This window comes from Psammomys obesus, unplaced genomic scaffold (genome assembly GCF_907164565.1).
Source record: "Psammomys obesus unplaced genomic scaffold, mPsaObe1.curated_primary_1811, whole genome shotgun sequence".
Taxonomy (NCBI): domain Eukaryota; kingdom Metazoa; phylum Chordata; class Mammalia; order Rodentia; family Muridae; genus Psammomys; species Psammomys obesus.
The window spans coordinates 1,428,150-1,447,929 of NW_026586383.1; the positions used below are offsets into that span (position 1 = coordinate 1,428,150).

Here is a 19,780-nt window from a genome sequence, read left to right on the forward strand (position 1 = left end):
GTTCTCAGCAATCACACTCTGTATGCAGCTAAGGCTCCCTGGAGCCACCTGCCTACCATGCCCTAGGCTTGGAAAGATTAGGATTGCCTTCAAGATGTGCTACAGCTTGGGTCAGGGGTGAACGGATCGGACACATGACAGTGAGGTGCTTTATGGGATCCCAGACTGGAAAAACACTGAGATGTGATGCTAAGGCTGCAGGATGGGTTTCCTCTTGACCAATAACACTCACATGACCCACCCAAGGCCCTCTGAGGCAGAGGGGTAGGCATTCTTTTTTCCATTGGAGACATTAGAAAACTGAAATTCTGAGATCTTAAGTGATTTGCTTGTGGACACACAAGCACAGAAATATAACACTGGGACTCTGACATGTCTTTTGGAGTCAACTATAATGTTTATAATGCCAGCTACTCTGCCACTGACTTCTACCATCCCAGCCCCCTACAAAAGATAAGAAGGGAGGTGGGCTGCCATGCCATAAACCCCAATAATCATTTTTCTTACTCAGAAGTGTAAGTATCTAGGGACTTTTATTACAAGTCAAAATTAAATTGCTTTTTACACCAGAACCTCAGAAGCCATGTCAGTTTTACTCCAACATTCACACTGAACTGTCTGTCAGCAGCTGTATTCCCATGTGGCATTCTTACCGTGATCTGGGTACCCTGGTTGCCTGCACATGGCTTAGGGGGGGCTTGCAGCTTTCCATCTGAGTAACTTGCTCTAGTCAGAAAACATAAAAGATTATTAGTATCTAAAAGTATGCTTATCCAGAGCATAAAAACAAAAATCAAAGTACAGGCATAGTGGCATATGTAACCCCAACACTGGAAATGCCTTGCACATTCCTGAGCTACATAAAATGATAAATGCATTAATATAGCACATTTAAAAAATTTACAGACTTGATTATTATTAAAAAAAAAAAAAAGCTTGCAAATAAAAAACATTATATGCCAAAATCAACCAGGTCCAAAGTCTGTACAACTCAATAAACTTCTCTACAGTTAGAAGAGATAGGCATCAAGAAACAAATCTGTGGAGCTTCACATTAAACTTTAGACCTTCAGTATGAAATATATTTTATGCACTTATCCATCATCCAAAACAAAAACCATAACAGAACTAGTCAAACAATGAGCTTTCTGGAGCACTCCAGACAAACAGAAACTATCTGAGCCAGTCTTTTTTAAGAATAGTAAATACAGCCAGGTGTGGTTGGCACACACCTGTGATCCCAGCACTCGGGGAGGCAGAGGCACGAGGATCTCTATGAATTCAAGACCAGCCTGGTCTACAAAGTGAGTCCAGGACAGCCAAGGCTACACAGAGAAACCCTGTAAACCCTGTCTCGAAAAAAAATCAAAACAAAAAAAAAGAATAGCAAATACTAATACCTAACTCCTTTTACTATGTGTTTTATCATAAAGTAGGAAAAGTTTATTTTAGTCAATCTATCTTTTGAGTTCTATTCCTCCAGGGGGAACCCTAAATGACCCCCTATCTTTAAACCACATTTTCAAAGATCTCTAAGCCTCTAATAAAAAGAGGCCTTGAATCTGTAACCTCTTCTCCCGGCCAGTCAAGAGTTTATCAGTTGTCTCTATTCGTCTGCACCAATTACACTGTTTGAGTTTGCTCAGATGCAGATACTCCAAGAAGATTCCTGGAGCGACAGCCTTATCTAGCTATGTGCTTATCTATGCTTAATGATCTCCTTCTATATAGGGGCCAAATAAAGTTAATTTTGGGATTTTCCTAAAGACTCAGAAATAATTTTCTCAGGAAAAAACATAAAATGAATCACAATGCCGAAAGTCCCCAAGAACAACCAAAACTCAATGCAGAAACCGAAACTCAAAAGTTAGAGACAGAAAGACAGCAATTGCAGCAATCCTGCTGGCACTGTGTCAAGCAGCTGTGCTGGCTTCATGACTCTCACCAGTGTTGGCTGTGCCAGGGCTGCGCCCTTCCCATTAATCTCTAATTAAGAAAATGCCTTACAGCCAGATCTTATGGAAGCATTTTTTTTTCTTTTGTAAAGATTTATTTATTTTTATTTGATGTGCATTGGTGTTTTGCCTGCATTTTCTGTGTGAGGATGTCAGACCTAAAACTGGAATTACAGACTGTTGTGAGCTGCCATGTGAGTGCTGGGAACTGAACTGGGGTCCTCTGGAAGAACAGCCAGTGTTCCCAACCACTGCCATCTCTCCAGTCCCTTGGAAGCATTTTTCTTAGTTGAGATTCAATCCTCTCAAATGATGTTAGCATGTCATAAGACTATCCAGCACAGGAAAGCACTAGGTGTCAGGATGATCCCTCTCGATTTTATCCTGCTACAGAAGAAAGCCACTAGAAGCTCCAGATAGAGCATAACACAAAACCAGAGATCACAAAAAAGGACCACAGCTCAGACCACCTACAAAAAGCTTAACGCACAATTGTCTCTCTGGTTTGTACCACCCAGAATTCACAGAGGATCAAGACCCCCAACACCAGCCCTGCATACATAGAAGCATACATGGAAGCACTCTCTTCTTCTACTACATTACACATTAATCTTCTGAAGAACACTGAGAATGCAGAAGTGTCCTGTTTTAATTTACAAACAACCAGCAGGCTTAAAATGTATTGTCTTCTTGCTTTTCTTTCCTCTTTCTGCATTCATTAGGTACTGCTACTAGTCTTCAACCAGTGCCAGCCAATGCTTACAAAACAAAAGCATGATTTTAATTTCTTGAATTCCATTTTTGTTCTATCCCAGGACCATTTCTGAGCCTCTGGAAACTGTGCCAGCACAACAGCCAGCAGCAGCCACTCCCCGGAAAGCAAGCCAGCTCACACAGACACTGGTTGAAGGGATCCAGAAGCTCAGGGGCCAGCAAATGAACTGTGAGTCTTCAGCATCCCCACCATAGACCTGTAATCAGCCCAAAGTGCTATCCCACTGAAGGGCAAAAGGGCAGAAGTAATGTGAGCAGCTAGCTACTATCTGCTTAATAACTAATGTGCAACAGACCGCCTGGGTGCTTGTAGGAGGGTACAACTTACCCTTTAAGAAGCCATCAAGTAGGGCTTGAGATGGCTCAGCTGTTAAAAACACTTGGCTACTCTTCCAGTAGCGCACAAAGGTGAAAGAGAACAGGAACAGGAAGGGGTTCACTATCCCTTAAAGGGCATATCTCACGACCTGGAAACCTCCAGAGGAAGTCTATTCTATTCTATTCCTATTCTATTCCAGTGTATTCCAGTCTAGTCTAGTCTAGTGTAGTCTTGTTTTAGTCTTTTAGCCTTAGTCTAGTTTAATTTCCAGAACCCACATGGCATCTTACAGTCATCTGGAACTCCAGTCCCAGCAGATCCCACACCTTCTGTTTCCAGGGCACTAGACATACCCATAGTACACAGGCATGAATGCAATCAAAATATCCATACACAGAAAATACCTTAATTTACATTTTAAAAAGAAGCCATGAAGAAGTAAGAGTATCACCTCATGATCATCCCTGAGGCTGAATACTTTATCCACAGGAAGAGAAGAAAACTAATCTTAATAAAAAAAGGTAATACTTATGTTTAGGGAGGACACAAAAGTCATTATCATGTACCTGTATGCACATTTTCCATCAGCTGTTTTGGTTGTAATAGTAACATGGGCCACATGGCTTATACTCGCCAAAGCCTAGGAAGGAGAGCAGATATAAGGAAAACTTCACTGTTGCTCCATCGACGGCCAAGATTATCTAACTTGCCTCTTTTAATCTACATGAACGTGGCAACAACGAACAATCTGCTGACATTTTAAGAAAAAAAGATTAAAATCTAATCCATAGGGGAGTCTCTACAAGAAGGGAAAGTATGCATTAAAAACCCCAAAAGGAATCGCTCCAAGACTTCCTGTGTTAACAGTAACTGTATCTTGTGCTGGTACCACAGGGCCTGCGCCAGTTTCCCATTCTGTAACAATACACCAGGTGACCACTTAGAGATGACCAGTTTCTTTTTAGCTTATGGTTCTAGAGGCCCCGTCAATGGTCAGTAGGTCCTGATACTTGTCATCCTGTGTTGAAGAAACTCATTGCGGTGTGGAGTTTTCAAAGACCAAAGCCGCTCACACCTCATGTCCACAGAGGCCAAAGAGAAAAGGAACAGGAAGGGTTTCACTACCCCCCTTATAGGGCACATCTCATAACCTACACTTAGCCTCATCATTTTCCAGTAACAACAAACTGGAGACCAAACTTTGAGTGCATGGGCCTCTAAGGAACACTCCAGATCAGGGTAGCAGAAGTATTTATATAGTGTCAGTGATGTATCTTTCAAGAGATTAAAAATGTGCCTTCAAAAAGAAATAATGGGATCTCTCAAAACTGCTTTACAGAAACAATTCTATTTATAAAAATATGAACTTAAAATTGCTACAATGTGCAGCAACATCTAAATACCTGAGGCAGTTTCAGTTCATTAAAGAACATGAGTCTTCTTGGGTGGCTGAGGCAGGAGGATCACAGGTAGCCAGGAGCTGGAGATCAGCAAAGGAGCTTAGTCCCATCTCAAAAACAAATGAACAAAACAGGAATGTACTGCAGCCTCAGAAGTTACTAGGTCAGAACCAGACTTTCCTGGTTTATGTAATCTATCCCCCTCTCCCTGTAGCCAGGCTGGCCTAAGACTTGCTGTGTAGGCCTGGTTGGTTTCAAACTCCTAATCCTCCTGTCTCAGACTCCAAGTACTAGTATTAGAGGCATGTACCATTGCATCCAACCTGGCTTATATAATTTGAGTTATGAAATTGAGATGCGTGTTACCGTGCAGACCCTTAGTCCAAATATTTTTGGAGGTAAAGTCGAGAAGATCAGGAGCCTAAGACTAGCCTCAGCTACATAAGGTGTTCAAGACCAACCAGGGCTACCTGGCCCAAACATTAAATACATTTACAATGTAAATGATTTTGAGAGCAGTGTAAGGCCAGGCCTGCTCACAGAAGACAATCCTGTGTATTTTCAGGAAGAAAGGGTTGCAATAACACAGCACAGCAGAAAGCCCCTGCTGCTTCAGGAGGAGCTTTTTCAAGTAGATAGGAACATTGACTCTGGGTCAGTGTGCCTACATGCCCCTCACCTCTGCACTCTGCACTATCTGGTATCTAGTGTGCCCAGATCATTTCTTACACATCCAGTGTTAGCTTCATCAAGCGATCAGGGAAATGACAAATCTATGCTGTGGGGCTATTGGAAGGAAGAAGAGCTAATTCACAAAAGGTGCTGAGAACATCACTGGCACAAAGATGGTCCTCAATATATACCTCCTGTCTAATTACAGTAAATAGCAACTCCAAAGATAGAGTAAGAATCCAGGCAGAAGGGGCTTGGAAACTGACACACAGTTGCAGCTTGGATAAAACTGCCTTCCTACAACCAGACCAGAGGCAGCTGCAAGGTAAACCTTTTTAGAGACTGTCTATTGGGAACAATTCTGAGGTCACCGTGAGTAAGAGGACACTTGAGACTATACTGGTTTGACCTAAACTGCCGAAATTATAAAGATATGCTCATAGCTGCCTTTTAATTTAATTAAATAAAATATATGCCTGTCTTAGTCACTGTTCTATTGCTGCAAAGAGATACCATGACCATAGTAACTCTTATAAAAGAAAACACTTAATTGGGGCTTGTTTGCAGTTTCAGAGGTTACGAGTCCATTATCATCATAGATGGGAGCATGACAATAGGCAGGCATGGTGCTGGAGAAGTATCTGAGAGCTACAGCCTGATCCTCAAGTAGAGAAAAATCTGAGCCTCTCAGAGACTTCTGAAACCTCCAAGACTATCCCTTCAATCTCTTCTGGTTCACAGGTTCGTGGCACTCCTCTGCTCTCTGGCAGTTTATTGTGTGCAGTTTTCTAACCCCAGTGCCATTCACTGTTACTTTCTCTGTATGCCCCATAATTTCAATACACTGATATGCAGATGAGATCGTTGATCAGATTCACATTTGATTTTTTGATAAAACTTCATAGGTGTTATTAGGGACTTTTATAGAGACACAAGATGTCCAGTACCTCTATAGATAAAGTAGGATATCAAGTATTTTAAAAAACTTCTCACTTGGAAAACTAAATTTGTTCAAATTTACATGTACATGTTCAGTACAGAGCATTACATCTCATTTGCGTCTGTTCAGAAATGACAACATTATCACAGGAAGGCATTTTTACACATTTTGTAAGTCTTAGCTTACCTCACCCCGAAAGCCATAGGTAGAAATACTCGCTAAATCCTCAAAAGTCTGCAGTTTACTTGTAGTGAACCTCTCACACACAATATCCAGATCTTCCTTCTACATGATTAAGAGGGGGGGAAAACAGAGTAAATAATTATGCCTCTCCTTTTCCCAAATCCTTCTGGATTTTCATTTTATTGCTTTAATCTGAGAAGAAATTTTCAGAAGAGGTTAAGATTAGTACCAAGTTCCTTATTGGGCATACAAATTACCACCAGACCTGGATTTTCACTTTTTTTTTTTTTTTTTTAACTGAGTTGCTCCTTTGCAGTGCCATGCACAGCTTCCATTCATGTCCCCACCTCCTAGCACTAGGACCTTGTCCTTAGACCTGTTCTCCACACATACTTACTCATCTCTGTCTTTCTTGCCCCCTCCCTTCCCATCCTTCATTGATTGTATAGCCTAGGATACTTCAAACTTAATTCTCTTACCTTGACCTCTCAAGTGCTGGAACTGTATGCATGTGACATACCCAAATTTCACTGTCTTTCTTTTTAAATTAAAAAGAAAACAAAACTTCATTTTCAGTCTACAGGAAACTTTAAAAGTATAGTAAAAATATTTGTAACAAAATTTTAATTTGAGCTGGGTGTGGTGGCACACACTTGAAATTTTAGCATTTTGGAGATAGAAGTAGAAGGGATAAGAATTTACGGTCACCCTTATCTCTGCAGTGCCTCAAAAGCCATAAACAAGGGCTGGTGAGATGCCTCAGTGTGGGAAGAGTACTTTCTGCCTCCGGAGGCCCCGCACAGATGGCTCACATCTGCTTCTAACTCCAGCTCCAGGGTGTCCAGTGCTCTCTGGTGGCCTCTACAGGCACTGGCACTCACCGGTATAAATGCCTAAACACACACACACACACACACACACACACACACACACGAGACAGAGACAATAAATAAACAATAAAACTCCTTTTGAAGAGACAGAGACAATAAATAAACAATAAAACTCCTTTTGAAGTTAAGCACGTTAAGTGTATAATGCAGTACATTAAGTACATATTTATGTTATTTAAATTTATGTAAATTTAATAAGTAAAAAACTACAATCATTCATGTCCAGAACTCCGTTATTTTTGCTAAACTGAATCTCAGTACCTGTTTAATAATAATTTTCCATTCTTGCCTTTTCCCAATCCCTGGCAATAGCCACTCCACATTATATCTCTGAATCTGACTTCTCTAGAAACATCATATACTACAAATTATTCAATCCTTTTATTTTTTTGTGACTGATTTATTTCACTTCATATAAATTCTTCCACATTTGCCCATGTTGAACCATGTCAGCATTTCATGCCTATCTAAGGCTGAATACTCTCCTATTGAGTGGGGTCTATCACATTGTTTATCCAGTCATCTGCTGATGGACAGACATGTCGGTGGCTTTTACTTAAAATCCTTGGCCTATTGTAAATAATGTTAAGAATATAAGCATAGAAATCTACCTATCCCTGTTTCACCTGTCTGCATATGTATACAGAAGTAGAAACAGGAACTGTAATTCTGAGGAACCCCCCTAACACTCTCCATAATCACTGCACTCGTTTATACTCCCACCAACAATGCATGGCGACTGACTTCTCTACCTTCTAGCAATCCACACAATTTATTTCTCTGATTGTGGTCATATTAACAAACGTGAAACCGTATCTCACCACAGGTTGGACCTGCATTTCTGTAATGGCTACCTCTGAGCATCTTTTCATGAATCTTATAGTTTTTCATATATCAAAATGCAAAGTTTGAAATTTTTATCTGAAAACCTACATTGTGTTTATAAAGAGACACATCTTTAAAGGGCACTTTAAAGTTTAAATGCTGCCATGTGAACTGCTTGTCTTCCATTGAAACCTTCTTTCACAATCTTTGCCATTCTGCTAAATGGCATCTCTGACCCCTCTTATATTCTACATCAGCAAATTCTGAGGGGCCTGCCTCAGAGTTAGCTCAGAAACCTCATGCTCCTCACATCTTAAATACAATCAAACTGGTCCAGGGCACAGCGACCCTACTCCTGGGTTCCTGCAAGAGTCTTCCCACTGTCTCTACATTGTGTCTCTCCTTCAGCAACTTCTTTCCAAAGGTCTTAAAAATTTTAATGTTATTTTTATGTGTATGCGTGTATGTCTGATTGCATGTATACCACATGCATGAAGTGCCCTCAGAGGCCACTAGATGCCCTGAAACTGGAGTTCTTGATATGGACGCTGAGAAACACACACTGTGCAAGTGTGGCAAGTGCTCTTAACCACTGAGCTATCACTCCAGGCCCAGCCAAAGGTTTTAAAATAAAACCCACCACCATACCATGTACGGTTTGGCTTAAAATCCTCGAGTCATACTACCATAGCTGCCAAAAAGGTCAACGATTTTATTATGCCCAGAATGTTTCCCTCTGGGCCTCATGTCTTATTACCCTTGTCTAGCTCGACATGTGGTAGATACACGGCTTCCTCATTGGTCCATCAAGTTCAAGCATGCTTCTGCTTCATGATTTCTGTCCTTATTGTTTTTCCTGTCTAGGATATTCACCCTTTCAACAGTTTTATAATCTGTTCCTTGATCTCCATTAGTTTTTTTTTTCCATAAATTTCACCCAAATTAAAGTCCTCCTGAACCACCAATCATATCCTTTCCTACTCTCTGACCCTATCTTCCTCCCAGCTTTTCTATTTGTACAGTACTTTAAGCCATCTGACACACTACTCACTTTTTACTGACTCCTACTATCAGGATAGAAAACGCCCATCAGAAAACACATGATTTTTGTCCATTTTATTCATTGCCATATGTCTTGAACAATGTGCAATATACAATAGAAACAATACTAATTATTATCAGTGTTCAAACCTTAAATCAAAAATATGTTCTGCAAAAGACTAAAGTCACCAGGTTAGGGGACGGTCCTGCATTTTCCTAGAGCTTTGACATGAAGCACACAAAACCTGCTTCCCCAGGCTTTACTCACCCTGATTCCAGTGCCATTGTCTTGGATCTGAATTAGCTTCAGGCCTCCTTCTTTAACAACTACTTGAATATTAGTGGATTTTGCATCTAAACTGGCAAATCAGAGAAAATATTTTTTGTCAGTTGCAACTACTCTGATGTACTTAGCAAACAAATAGAGTGCTTGATTAACTTTTTTTTTTTTTTTTTTTGGTCTTACAAGCTCAATGTGGGTACTCTATGAATACATCATGTGATAAGGACAGAGCGACCATTTCTGTTCCTGTAGGACAGTCCCTTTAGCACATGTTTCTTACTCTCTTTTCAACTAATTTTACTGTTGTAACAATTTTAATCAGTCGCTGGCTTCTAAGTGACTCTAATAAAAATCACTTAAAAGTGCTGTTTTCCTCTACGTATATGTATTTAAGAAAACACATTCATGATGAAGCAAAGAAAAACTGCCATTCAGAAATTTCTTTAAGAGGCTTAAGGGGTTGGAGCCTGGAGACATGGCTCAGCCTTTCAGAGTACTGGAATTCAATTCCTAGCACCCACGTGGTGGCTCACAATCATCCATAACTCCAGTTGCAGAGGACCTGGCATCTTCTTTTGGTCTCTGAGAGCAATCCTTGAACACAGTGCCTAGACACACACACACATACACACAGGCAAAACAACCACACAAAATGAAAATTTAAAAATTAAAAAAGATGCCAATGGGGCAGCCCATAAGATGTCTGAGAGGGTTAGAGGCACCTGCCACCAAGCAGAGGACCTGAGTTCAATCCCTGGGACCCACATGATGGGAGGAGAGAAGCAACTCCTCAGTTGTCCTCTGACCTTCAAAAGTGTGTTATACACACAACCCCCATGAAGCAGACAAATCGCTAAGCAAAATAAAGTTAAAAAGAGGAAATAATCTTAAAAAGGAAGGATAACTCGCTTGTTTTTTCACAGAGTAGCCTATAAACTTAGAATACCTACCACAGAAAGCAAATTTGGCCTGGGCCTAAATGAAAATGGGAAGTTATCAATTCCTCTTGTGAAAAATTCTTTATTTAAAAAAGTTACTCAAATACCTCTGTATCAAAAACCTTGACTTAAAATATTTAAGAAGCACTTAACTAGAATCCATGCAAAATCTGCTTGTTTATAAGTTGCTACGCTACTTTCAGGCTTAATTTTATTGTGCGGTATTCAAACACAGTTCAATAATTGGCTCAAGTTATCCTGTTAGTTCAGGCTAGCACTGCAGAAACAAAAGCTATCATCTTGCAATCCATAGCTACATCAAATCAAATGCCCGCAGGCTCCCTACTCCTTCTTTTGGTTACCTCTTTCCCTTTCTCCCTGTGGCAGTGGTTTTTAACTTTCCCAAAGCTTTGACCCTTTAATACAGCTCCTCATGTTGTGGTGAGCCCTGACCATAAAATTATTTCATTGCTACTTCATACCTGTACTTTTGCTACTGTTATGAATTGTAATGTAAATATCTGTTTTCTGATGGTCTTAGGTGATCCTTATAAAAGGGTCCTTCCACCCCAAAATGGGCCTGAGATCTTTTATTTCAGTACCATTTCTCTGAAGGGTTTGTTTTCAGTTAACTTCTACAGGACTGCTTTTCTTCACTGAACTTTTTTTTTTTTTGTAACGATGTATATGGGATTCACTAGCATCAACTGATATTAATACAAAGTCTTTTTGTATATTCTCCGAGTGTCCTTTTTGAACTTATTTGGTGGTGTGTCTATTTTGAGGTATACTGTTCTCCCTGGCTTTTCTGTTCATATTTTTATCCTCTCCCATCCGCAATCTGGTGGGTCTAAGTCTCAGACGCAACAAATATCTCCCCCTGGGACACTAACTGGGGTGACAAATTTGACCATGGGAGAGTCAGAAGAAAACCCCACGTCCAGTGGCCTGATCTAAAACGCCAGTAATCGATTTTGAATAAAACCCCAAAGGAAGTGCGCGTTGGACGTGCACGGATTATTCCGGGAGTGAGTGATAAACCTAATATGTCATAATCTGAAGATGGTTTCTCTCTCCACCGTAAACATCCACACATCTTCAGTGGCGCATCTTCTGCGTCTGCAATGTGGAATCAAGGCGCTTCCTTAGGGAAGGTACCATTAAACCAATACCACGCTCGCTTCCTCTACTTGCGACCCACACGGGTCTCGCGGACGTCACACAGGGGGAAACCGGCCTGCAGCGCGCAGGGTCCCGGTGCCCAGCGCGCGCACGGCGGCCGGCTGCAGCAGGTGGGTGGGCCCGGCCCGTGCCGCCGGCCTCGGCTCCGCCCCCTCCGTACCAGTTTTCAATCATCTCTTTGATGGCATTAGCCGGCCGCTGGATAACTTCCCCCGCCGCTATGCGATTCACCACCGTCTCGTCCAGACGCCGGATAACTCCCGCTACAAACGCCATACCGGCGCCAGAGCTCGCCTTCGGCCAATCACTTCGGCCCCTCACGCTCGCGTCCTTCCTCCCGCTTCGGCCGACGCCGTCCCGCGCCGCCTTCCCAGCGGCAAGTGCCGATTGGGCGGCCTGAATGCCAGTCAAGCGCCTTCCTACGTCAGTTCCTGGGTCTCTGTCCCGCCCTACACAGAGGCCGCCCACTAGGCTGGAGAGCAATGCGCTTGCGCGTCAGAGTTCACGGCCCGCTCTTCCGATTGGCTCACTCCCGCGAGCTAAGGGAATACGAAATCTCCAGCCAATGGGAACGCAGGTGCCCTGGCGGAGGCTGGCGCGCCCCTGCACGGGTGATCTGGCGCAGAACCCAGGGGGTGCTTGGCGCTCGTCGGGCTCCTCCCCGTCTCCTGCGGCCTCCGAGCTCGGCGTTATCCTGTGGCCTTCCGCAGAATGTGGATGACGCCCAAGAGGATTAGGATGGAAGTGGACGAGGCTCTGGTGTTCCGGCCCGAGTGGACCCAGCGTTACTTGGTGGTGGAGCCTGCGGAGGGCGACGGGGCCCTGTGCCTGGTGTGTCGCCGCCTGGTCGCCTCTACTCGGGAACGCGACGTGAGGCGCCACTACGAGGCCGAGCACGAGTTCTACGAGCGGTTCGTAGGGGACGAGGAGCGCGCGGCCCTGGTGGAGCGGCTGCGGCAGGGCGACATGTCATTGGCCGCCGTGCTCACTCCGGAGGAGAGAGCGACGCGAGCAGGCCTCGGCCTCTGCCGCTTCTTGGCCTTGAAGGGTCGCGGCTGGGCCGAGGGAGACTTCGTACACCAGTGCATGGAGGTGTTGCTGAGGGAGGTGCTGCCGGATCACGTCGGCGTCCTGGAAGGCATTGATTTGTCTCCGGAGATCACGCGGCAGAGGATTCTGAGCATTGACAGCAATCTCCGTAGCCAGCTCTTTAATCGAGCCAGGGACTTTAAGGCCTATTCTCTTGCCTTGGATGACCAGGCTTTTGTGGCCTATGAGAACTACCTCCTGGTCTTCATCCGTGGCGTTGGCCGCGACCTGGAGGTGCAAGAAGATCTTCTGACGATTATCAACCTGACTCATCACTTCAGTGTTGGGGCTCTCATGTCGGCAATTCTGGAGGCCCTGCAGACAGCGGGACTCAGCTTACAGCGAATGGTTGGATTGACCACGACCCACACTTTAAGGATGATTGGTGAGAACTCGGGACTGGTCTCCTATATGAGAGAAAAGGCTGTGAGCCCCAACTGTTGGAACGTTATCCACTATTCGGGATTCCTTCACTTGGAACTCTTGAGTTCTTACGATGTTGATATTAATCAGATCATAAATACCATATCCGAATGGGTAGTTATGATTAAGACCAGAGGTGTTAGGCGACCGGAGTTTCAGTCTTTACTAACTGAATCAGAATCAGAGCATGGTGAAAGAGTTAATGGACGGTGTTTGAACAACTGGCTGAGAAGAGGCAAAACGTTAAAACTAATATTTTCACTAAGAAAAGAAATAGAGGCCTTCTTGGTTTCGGTGGGGGCAACAACAGTCCACTTCTCAGACAAGCAGTGGCTTTGTGATTTTGGCTTCTTGGTGGACATTATGGACTATCTCCGAGAGATCAGTGAAGAACTCCAGATGAGTAAAGTGTTTGCTGCTGCCGCCTTTGAACGCATCTGCACCTTTGAGGATAAGCTGAGTTCACTTCAGAGACAGATGGAGGAAGTAAATCTAACAGACTTTCCTGCCTTCAGCATCATTGTTGATGAGCTTAGGCAGCAGTTTAAGGAAGATCAAAAAATATTTGATCCGGACAGGTATCAAATGGTGATCTCCCGCCTACAAAAAGATTTCGAGAGACATTTTAAGGACCTCAGGTTCATTAAAAAGGACTTAGAACTTTTCTCTAATCCGTTTAGCTTTAAACCTGAATATGCGCCCATTTCAGTAAGAGTGGAGCTAACAAAACTTCAGGGGAACACTGACCTGTGGAATGAATACAGAGTCAAAGACTTGGGACAGTTTTATGCTGGGCTGTCTGGTGAAGCTTACCCAATTATCAAAGGGGTGGCCTATAAGGTGGCCTCCTTGTTTGATAGTAACCAAATCTGTGATAAGGCCTTTGCATATTTAACGCGAAACCAGCACACATTGAGCCAGCCACTGACGGATGAGCACCTCCAAGCACTATTTCGAATTGCCACAACTGAAATGGATCCTCGCTGGGATGATCTTGTGAGAGAAAGAAATGATTCGTAAGCCTTTGTAGGACAAGAAGAATTCGACCTGAGGAGGGAAAGTTAGATTTTCTTTCGCCTTTATTAATTTGGATGGTCGGGAAGCATTGAACTTATTACAGATGTCCAAATTGATAAACATTGAAATCTTTCTGACAAGTTGCCTTTCCCCATCTCATTTGGCAACATGGGACTAAAACCTTTAAAAAGCTTATTTTAATGGAAAAGTCATTGCCTTTTACTTTTATGTTGTAACTGGTTTTCAGCAAGTTTGGTATTGGTATTGTAAGTTGAACTAGAAGTCTGGTTTTAAGATGTTCTGAAGATACATGCCAAAAGTTTCAGCTCTTACTTTGACACAATGTAAAAAGTATGATACATGGTTTGAAATTACCAACTCTTTAAAAGCGTCTTTCAGTCAGTTTACAGAAACTCATATATCAAATAGGTTTCTGAAAAGGAAAAACATACACAGTGGAGATATTCTGTCTAGCTAACAGAATTTAAGATTTTTTTTAAACATTCTGAGTCAGAAGTAAATACTGGCAGTTTCAGCCCCACCCCCAACAACCTAGTTGATGGTGAAATTATGGATGGAGGAAAAAAATAGAAAATTTGGTTGGAGCAGCAAGAATTATTTTAAGATTCTGATGTAGGAGGCTTCTTACAATCAGGAATTAAGAATAACTGATTATTGATGGTTTGCTCCTTATTTTTTCACAACTAGGGGCAATTTTTTTCAGCTATCAGAGGACCATGGTAAGTATGGAATCTTAACCATTGCCAATCAGTAATTCTTTTTTCTACTCTAGACAGAACTTTGGCCCTATCAAAACAGTAAGGCGGGGGAGACTTTTACGAGAGGTTTTAGCTTGTTTATCTGCTAGTAAATCTATTAGTGTTTTATAATGAAACTATACTTAAGATAGACACCTGATTTTGAAACGATGGGTGTCAGGTTTTGTTAGTTTCTGGTAATAGATTTCCTCTAGAATTTAGAACTGTCTTACACATTTAATAGTTAAGACAGTGCTCAAGTAAGAACATTTAAATCTCAAGAAGCCGCTTATCCACAGACTGTAATAATTCTTATTTCCAGAGACGTTGGTTTTGTTCTATAACGTTATCACACATATTAACTGTGGAAGAGTCAACCTTACGGTTTAGCTCAAGATGGAAACCTGATCTCAAAGCAGCACCTAATTTGTAACTCCGCCCTCAAGTACAGTTTAAAAGTTGTTGTGCTACTTTCTGTTCTAAATATTGTTGCACATTCAAGGAACCTGATTACAGTTAAGAATTTAGAAGGAACTGATGCCTAAGCCACACGAGCCTAAAAACCAAAGTTAGATCAGTGGTTCTCAACCAAAGGTAGAAACCCTGGCTCCCAGAGAGTGCTGGGAAGTATGTAGGGGCACCTTGGTAATGATCTTATTTCCTGGAGGGTTCTGGCATGTAAGCTTAAACATTTCTCCTTCCTGCGGTGTTCAGACAGAGTGCCAGCACCCTCCACCCAAGTGTACATTGTCTTATTTCAAGGGACAGGGAAGTCTTCAGTAGAAGCTGATGGTGCCCTGGATAGGGAAGCGAGGAACAGGTTGACAGTTTGCTTATCAAAGAATATGCTTAAAAGCCTGGGAAACAGATGGAGTCTGCTAGTTGTTTCCCAGTAGCTTTGTGTATTACCTTTCACAGCAACTATTTCAGATACTTTTACTATTTGAGAGAATGATTGGAAGTCCTGAAAGCTGCTGCTTTCAATTTCTAGTCTCCTAAACATTAATATCTTATGTATTCAAGTTCTCAGCGGTTTGCTTAAGGTGATAATAAAATTAGTTTGCATCATGTAACCACTGTGTGAGTATGGGGGAGATATAAATAAGCTAAGGATTTTTTAATTGACCCTCAGCAATAGTTTGCTGTGACTAGTCTTGTTTGTTTAAGCAGTGGTTCTCAACCTTCATAATGCTGTGGCCTTTTTGTACAGCTCCTCATTTTTTGGTGGCTCCCAACCATAAAATTATTTTGTTGTTACTTCATAACTATAATTTTGCTACTGTTATAAATCGTAATGTAAATATCTGATATCCGAGCCCCTATAGTCATGACCCATAGGTTGAGAACTGCTGGCTTAAGGTGTTTTGCTGTTTTCTGTATTTCTGTAAATAACTGTAGCTGCATGGCTGTCTTTTTCTTTCTTTTTCCTTTTTAAATATATAGTTGTTACTGGTCCTGTGGTTTCAGTGAATATAGTTAAAATAAGTGCCATTTAAGAACAAACTAAAAAACAACAACTCTTGTGTCCTTAACTGTTCCTTCCATTTCTCTCATTCCCACTAGTTCAAATGTATGTTTGTCCAGCCTCCCATATAACCTTCCAGCCAGATCACTCACTTTCAGTGTCTTCAGTCTTTTTTCCCTCCTGGAAATGATCTTAGCATTGCCCAGACGCCAGCTCCAGTGAGAGCAGTCAGCCCTTCCTAAAGTATGCCTGCCCTGTTGCGTTCTTTGCTTTTTAGCCTTCCCATTCGCCCTTGCTTCATTTCCCTACACTACTTCCTTAGTTGCTCTCTTTCTATGACTTCATTTACCACCTGTATGCTCATATTTCTAAATTCTTATCCCCTCCATTTCCCACTTAATCCTAGTTACCGATATCCCTGACACTGCTCTCTCACAGGCCTCACAACACATTTTGGCTCTTTCTCCCAAACCTGCTCTTCCCCAGTTTTTCCTTCAGCAGATGGCTTTACAGTTGCCCTCACCCAAGCCAGAAACTGAATCAACTCACTCCACTGCTTTCACCATTGCTGTCAGAATAGATAGAATACGAACTTCTGTTCATCTTGCAGATCTTGGTTTATAGATATCTGAGAAGCTTCAGTGGTGCCCTCTCGGCCGGGTGCCCAGCTACACGTGCTGAACATCCTTGTCCTTTCTACTTAGTGTTTCTTACTGTGTTTTGGTCATTGCTAAACTGGAACAGTGAAGTCTAACACATTGGTTCATCTCTAATGAATAGTGCAATGCCTGGCATTTGAATAAATGCTTAGGCAAATAAATACTTTTGTGTGTGTTTTTTTAATGAGCTTTGAAACCTTCACAGCCTTCATTTGACCTTTACAGACATCCTGCCTGTTCACTGACTAGTTCTTAGCCATGTATTAAAAATTAAGAAATTAAACTCACCTTATTTGTGAGTAGGAACTTCATTATTGTTTCTTGAATTTAGTGCAGTGCTCAGCATGTGGTTCAAATACTATGTGAATGTTGTTAAGAAAACAGATTGTAATTTACTGTAGTAAATTAGTAATGTCAAGATTCAAACCTAGGTGTACTATCAAATCTACTTCATAGTGTTAAGTATATCCATAAGACAGAGTCTTTTTATTTATTTATTTATTTTAAATTTCCAAAGGAACCTACATACAGAGGGGAAAGATTGGATAACTGCTTAGATTGAACTGCGTTCAGTAAGCTAAAAATTACCTTCAGTATTGGAGAAGGACAATGCTGCAAAGACTTAATATCCATTTTTCCTTTTGTAGGCATCAACCCTAGGAGAAAATGGCATGCTATTTAGTAGTTACTTTCCTTTACAGATGGTTTCTGGCTCTTCTGGAATTTAAAAGTAAGTAAACCTATTTATGAGAAGGATGTCTTAGCCCTTGACTACAAGATCCTCAGCTCATTATTTTTCTTACATGTGGAGTGCCCATATCATCTCCCAAGGAGAAAACCCTAGATGAAATCCATTTAACAGGGACTCTTTTTAGATTTGCTGTATTTCCTGGCTTTCTGACTTAAGACTGAAAAGTCTCAGTTACCTAGAAATGAAATTCAGAGGCATGAAACAAGAAAGCCAGACTTTTAATCTCTTTCATTAAGCCATTTTGCCCAATTTAAGAGATGAGCTAGTATCTTTCTCTTAGTTGGACTTTGAGTTTTAGGAAGTCACATTAACTTAATTCACTCTGAGGTCTTGGTAGGAGATACAGCAGTACAGAGATTGATCCTTGTTGCAAAACTAGGTTTCCATCAACCTTTGGGTTAAAGAGTTTCTCATTTTTATCTTGTATTTGAAAAGTTGCTTCTTCCTACACCGTAAGTACTTTATAAACATGCTATCATTTCTGCCTTGAAACTGATCCAATACTCAGTTCATGTCCTATACATTTTGTCAAATGCAGCCAACAGCCACCAATACCACAAAATAATTTTTTCTTCTTTAATAAAAGGTAGATGTCTTGTCTCCCAGGTCATCTCAAGGGGTACCCCTGGGTAGTTACTTTTCTATCTTCCAGTAGCAATCTTTCTGAATGCCTCCCAACTGATCACTAAATGACATGTTTAGTCTTTTAGTTCTTCTGGATTAGGATTGGTGAGGTTGCTATGAGGTCCATTAACTATGAAAGTTTAGTGTCTCAACAACTTGTCTGTGGCACTTGTCACATGGGGAGGGGCTGGTAGACTACAGCCGAGTCTGTCCTGAGGAAGGGTTTTGGGAATACAGCCATGTCCACTGTGGACTGTCATGGCTGCTTCCCTCTACACTTGCAGAGTTGACTAGTTAAGACATTGGGTGTGACACAAGCTGAAATACTTCACAGAAAAGTTCACTAATTCCTGCTTCAAATTGCCCCTGTCCTGTTGCTCAGGACAAAGCAGATACTCATTAGGAGTTGACTGCTCACTTTGGGAAGTGAGAAGAGAAAGTTTGGCAGATAACAGAGGCTCTGAAAGCCCACAGCCACACCAGAGTTGAAGGAGAAGTGCAATCCAGCCATACAGCTGGGAGGAAAATGAACTTTTTGGAAGATAACACTACTGGTTATGGTAGTTCTGTTCCCCTAGTTATGCCTGTGCTTTTCATTGAGATAAAAGTTTACAAATATTAAGTGTCCACCTCAGTGGATTTTTATAATCGCCTGTGAATGCACCAATCAGATCAAGGTATAAAGATTTCTGTTCCTCCAGTAGGTGCCCTTTGCCTCTCACACCGAGAGAGATGTTGGTCTGACCCTTATCGCCGGTCAGTTAGTTTTTGCCTGTTTTAAATCTATATCAAGTGGAATTATATACATTTTTTGTATCTTTTGTTCTCTCCAAGTCTGCTATAGTAATCCGTGTTGTGGACTATAAGCGTTCACTTCTCACTTCTGTGTCATAGTCCATTCGTTGTACCAGTTTACCCATTCAATGTTGATGAGTATTTGGATTGTTTCTAATTTGTGGTCATTATGAATAAAGTTGCTATTAAAAGCCTGTGTCTGTTTTTAGTGAACATGTGTTAGACCTTTGGTGTGTTCCTTGGCAGATAACCTTGCTTCTGTTATTTACTTTATAGAGGTTATATTCCACAAAGCAATCAATGTGATCCTTACTTTAAAATCTCTTAGGTAAAGCCACTTTCCTACTCAAAAACCTCCAATCCATGGTAGCAGATTAAAAGCTGAAGTCTGATCGTTCTTACATGATCTTTATGCACACATACCTTTTTCTTGATGACTCTTCTAACATTTTATCGTTTATTTTTCTCTGTCTCTACTCTCTACTGGATACTGTACTTATAAATTTGGGGATTAAGGCAAATGTTTTGTAATTTGAGTAGCTGTGTGGTGTCGCGAGACTGAGCTTGCTTTTGTCTTTGCTGTCAGGCTGGGGATGACTCAAGCCTCAGGTTTGTGGAGCATATGCTCTGCCAATTTTCATGGAAGCTCCAGGGATTTTTGACATAAGCCTTGACATTGGTTTACAGTGTGTTAAGTATCCCACTGAGTACCAACACTTAACTTCTAAAAGCTATTTAAAAGTTAAGACATAAAACCCATCTTGAGTTCAGAAATATGTGAGTTCTTGTATTCTATA

The 19,780-nt window shown here is 41.7% G+C and overlaps 2 protein-coding genes across 2 annotated transcripts in view; one reads left to right on the forward strand and one right to left on the reverse strand.

Annotated features, from left to right (window-relative positions):
• Window positions 1–11,767, reverse strand: part of Mlh1 (mutL homolog 1) — a 42,570-nt gene extending 30,803 nt beyond the window's left edge. The window contains exons 1-5 of the mRNA XM_055601530.1: window positions 11,563–11,767; window positions 9,268–9,358; window positions 6,247–6,345; window positions 3,615–3,688; window positions 654–726 (exon numbers count right to left, since the gene is read on the reverse strand). Of these exons, the coding sequence (XP_055457505.1) occupies window positions 654–726; window positions 3,615–3,688; window positions 6,247–6,345; window positions 9,268–9,358; window positions 11,563–11,678 (453 nt within the window). The 5' untranslated portion in view covers window positions 11,679–11,767. The remainder of the gene's footprint in view (window positions 1–653; window positions 727–3,614; window positions 3,689–6,246; window positions 6,346–9,267; window positions 9,359–11,562) is intronic.
• A 264-nt stretch (window positions 11,768–12,031) lies between these two features.
• On the forward strand, window positions 12,032–19,179 carry Epm2aip1 (EPM2A interacting protein 1). Its single transcript, XM_055601531.1, has one exon. It carries the CDS (start codon window positions 12,114–12,116, stop codon window positions 13,932–13,934), a length of 1,821 nt encoding a protein of 606 aa, XP_055457506.1. The 5' UTR covers window positions 12,032–12,113; the 3' UTR covers window positions 13,935–19,179.
• The last annotated feature ends 601 nt before the right edge of the window (window positions 19,180–19,780 follow it).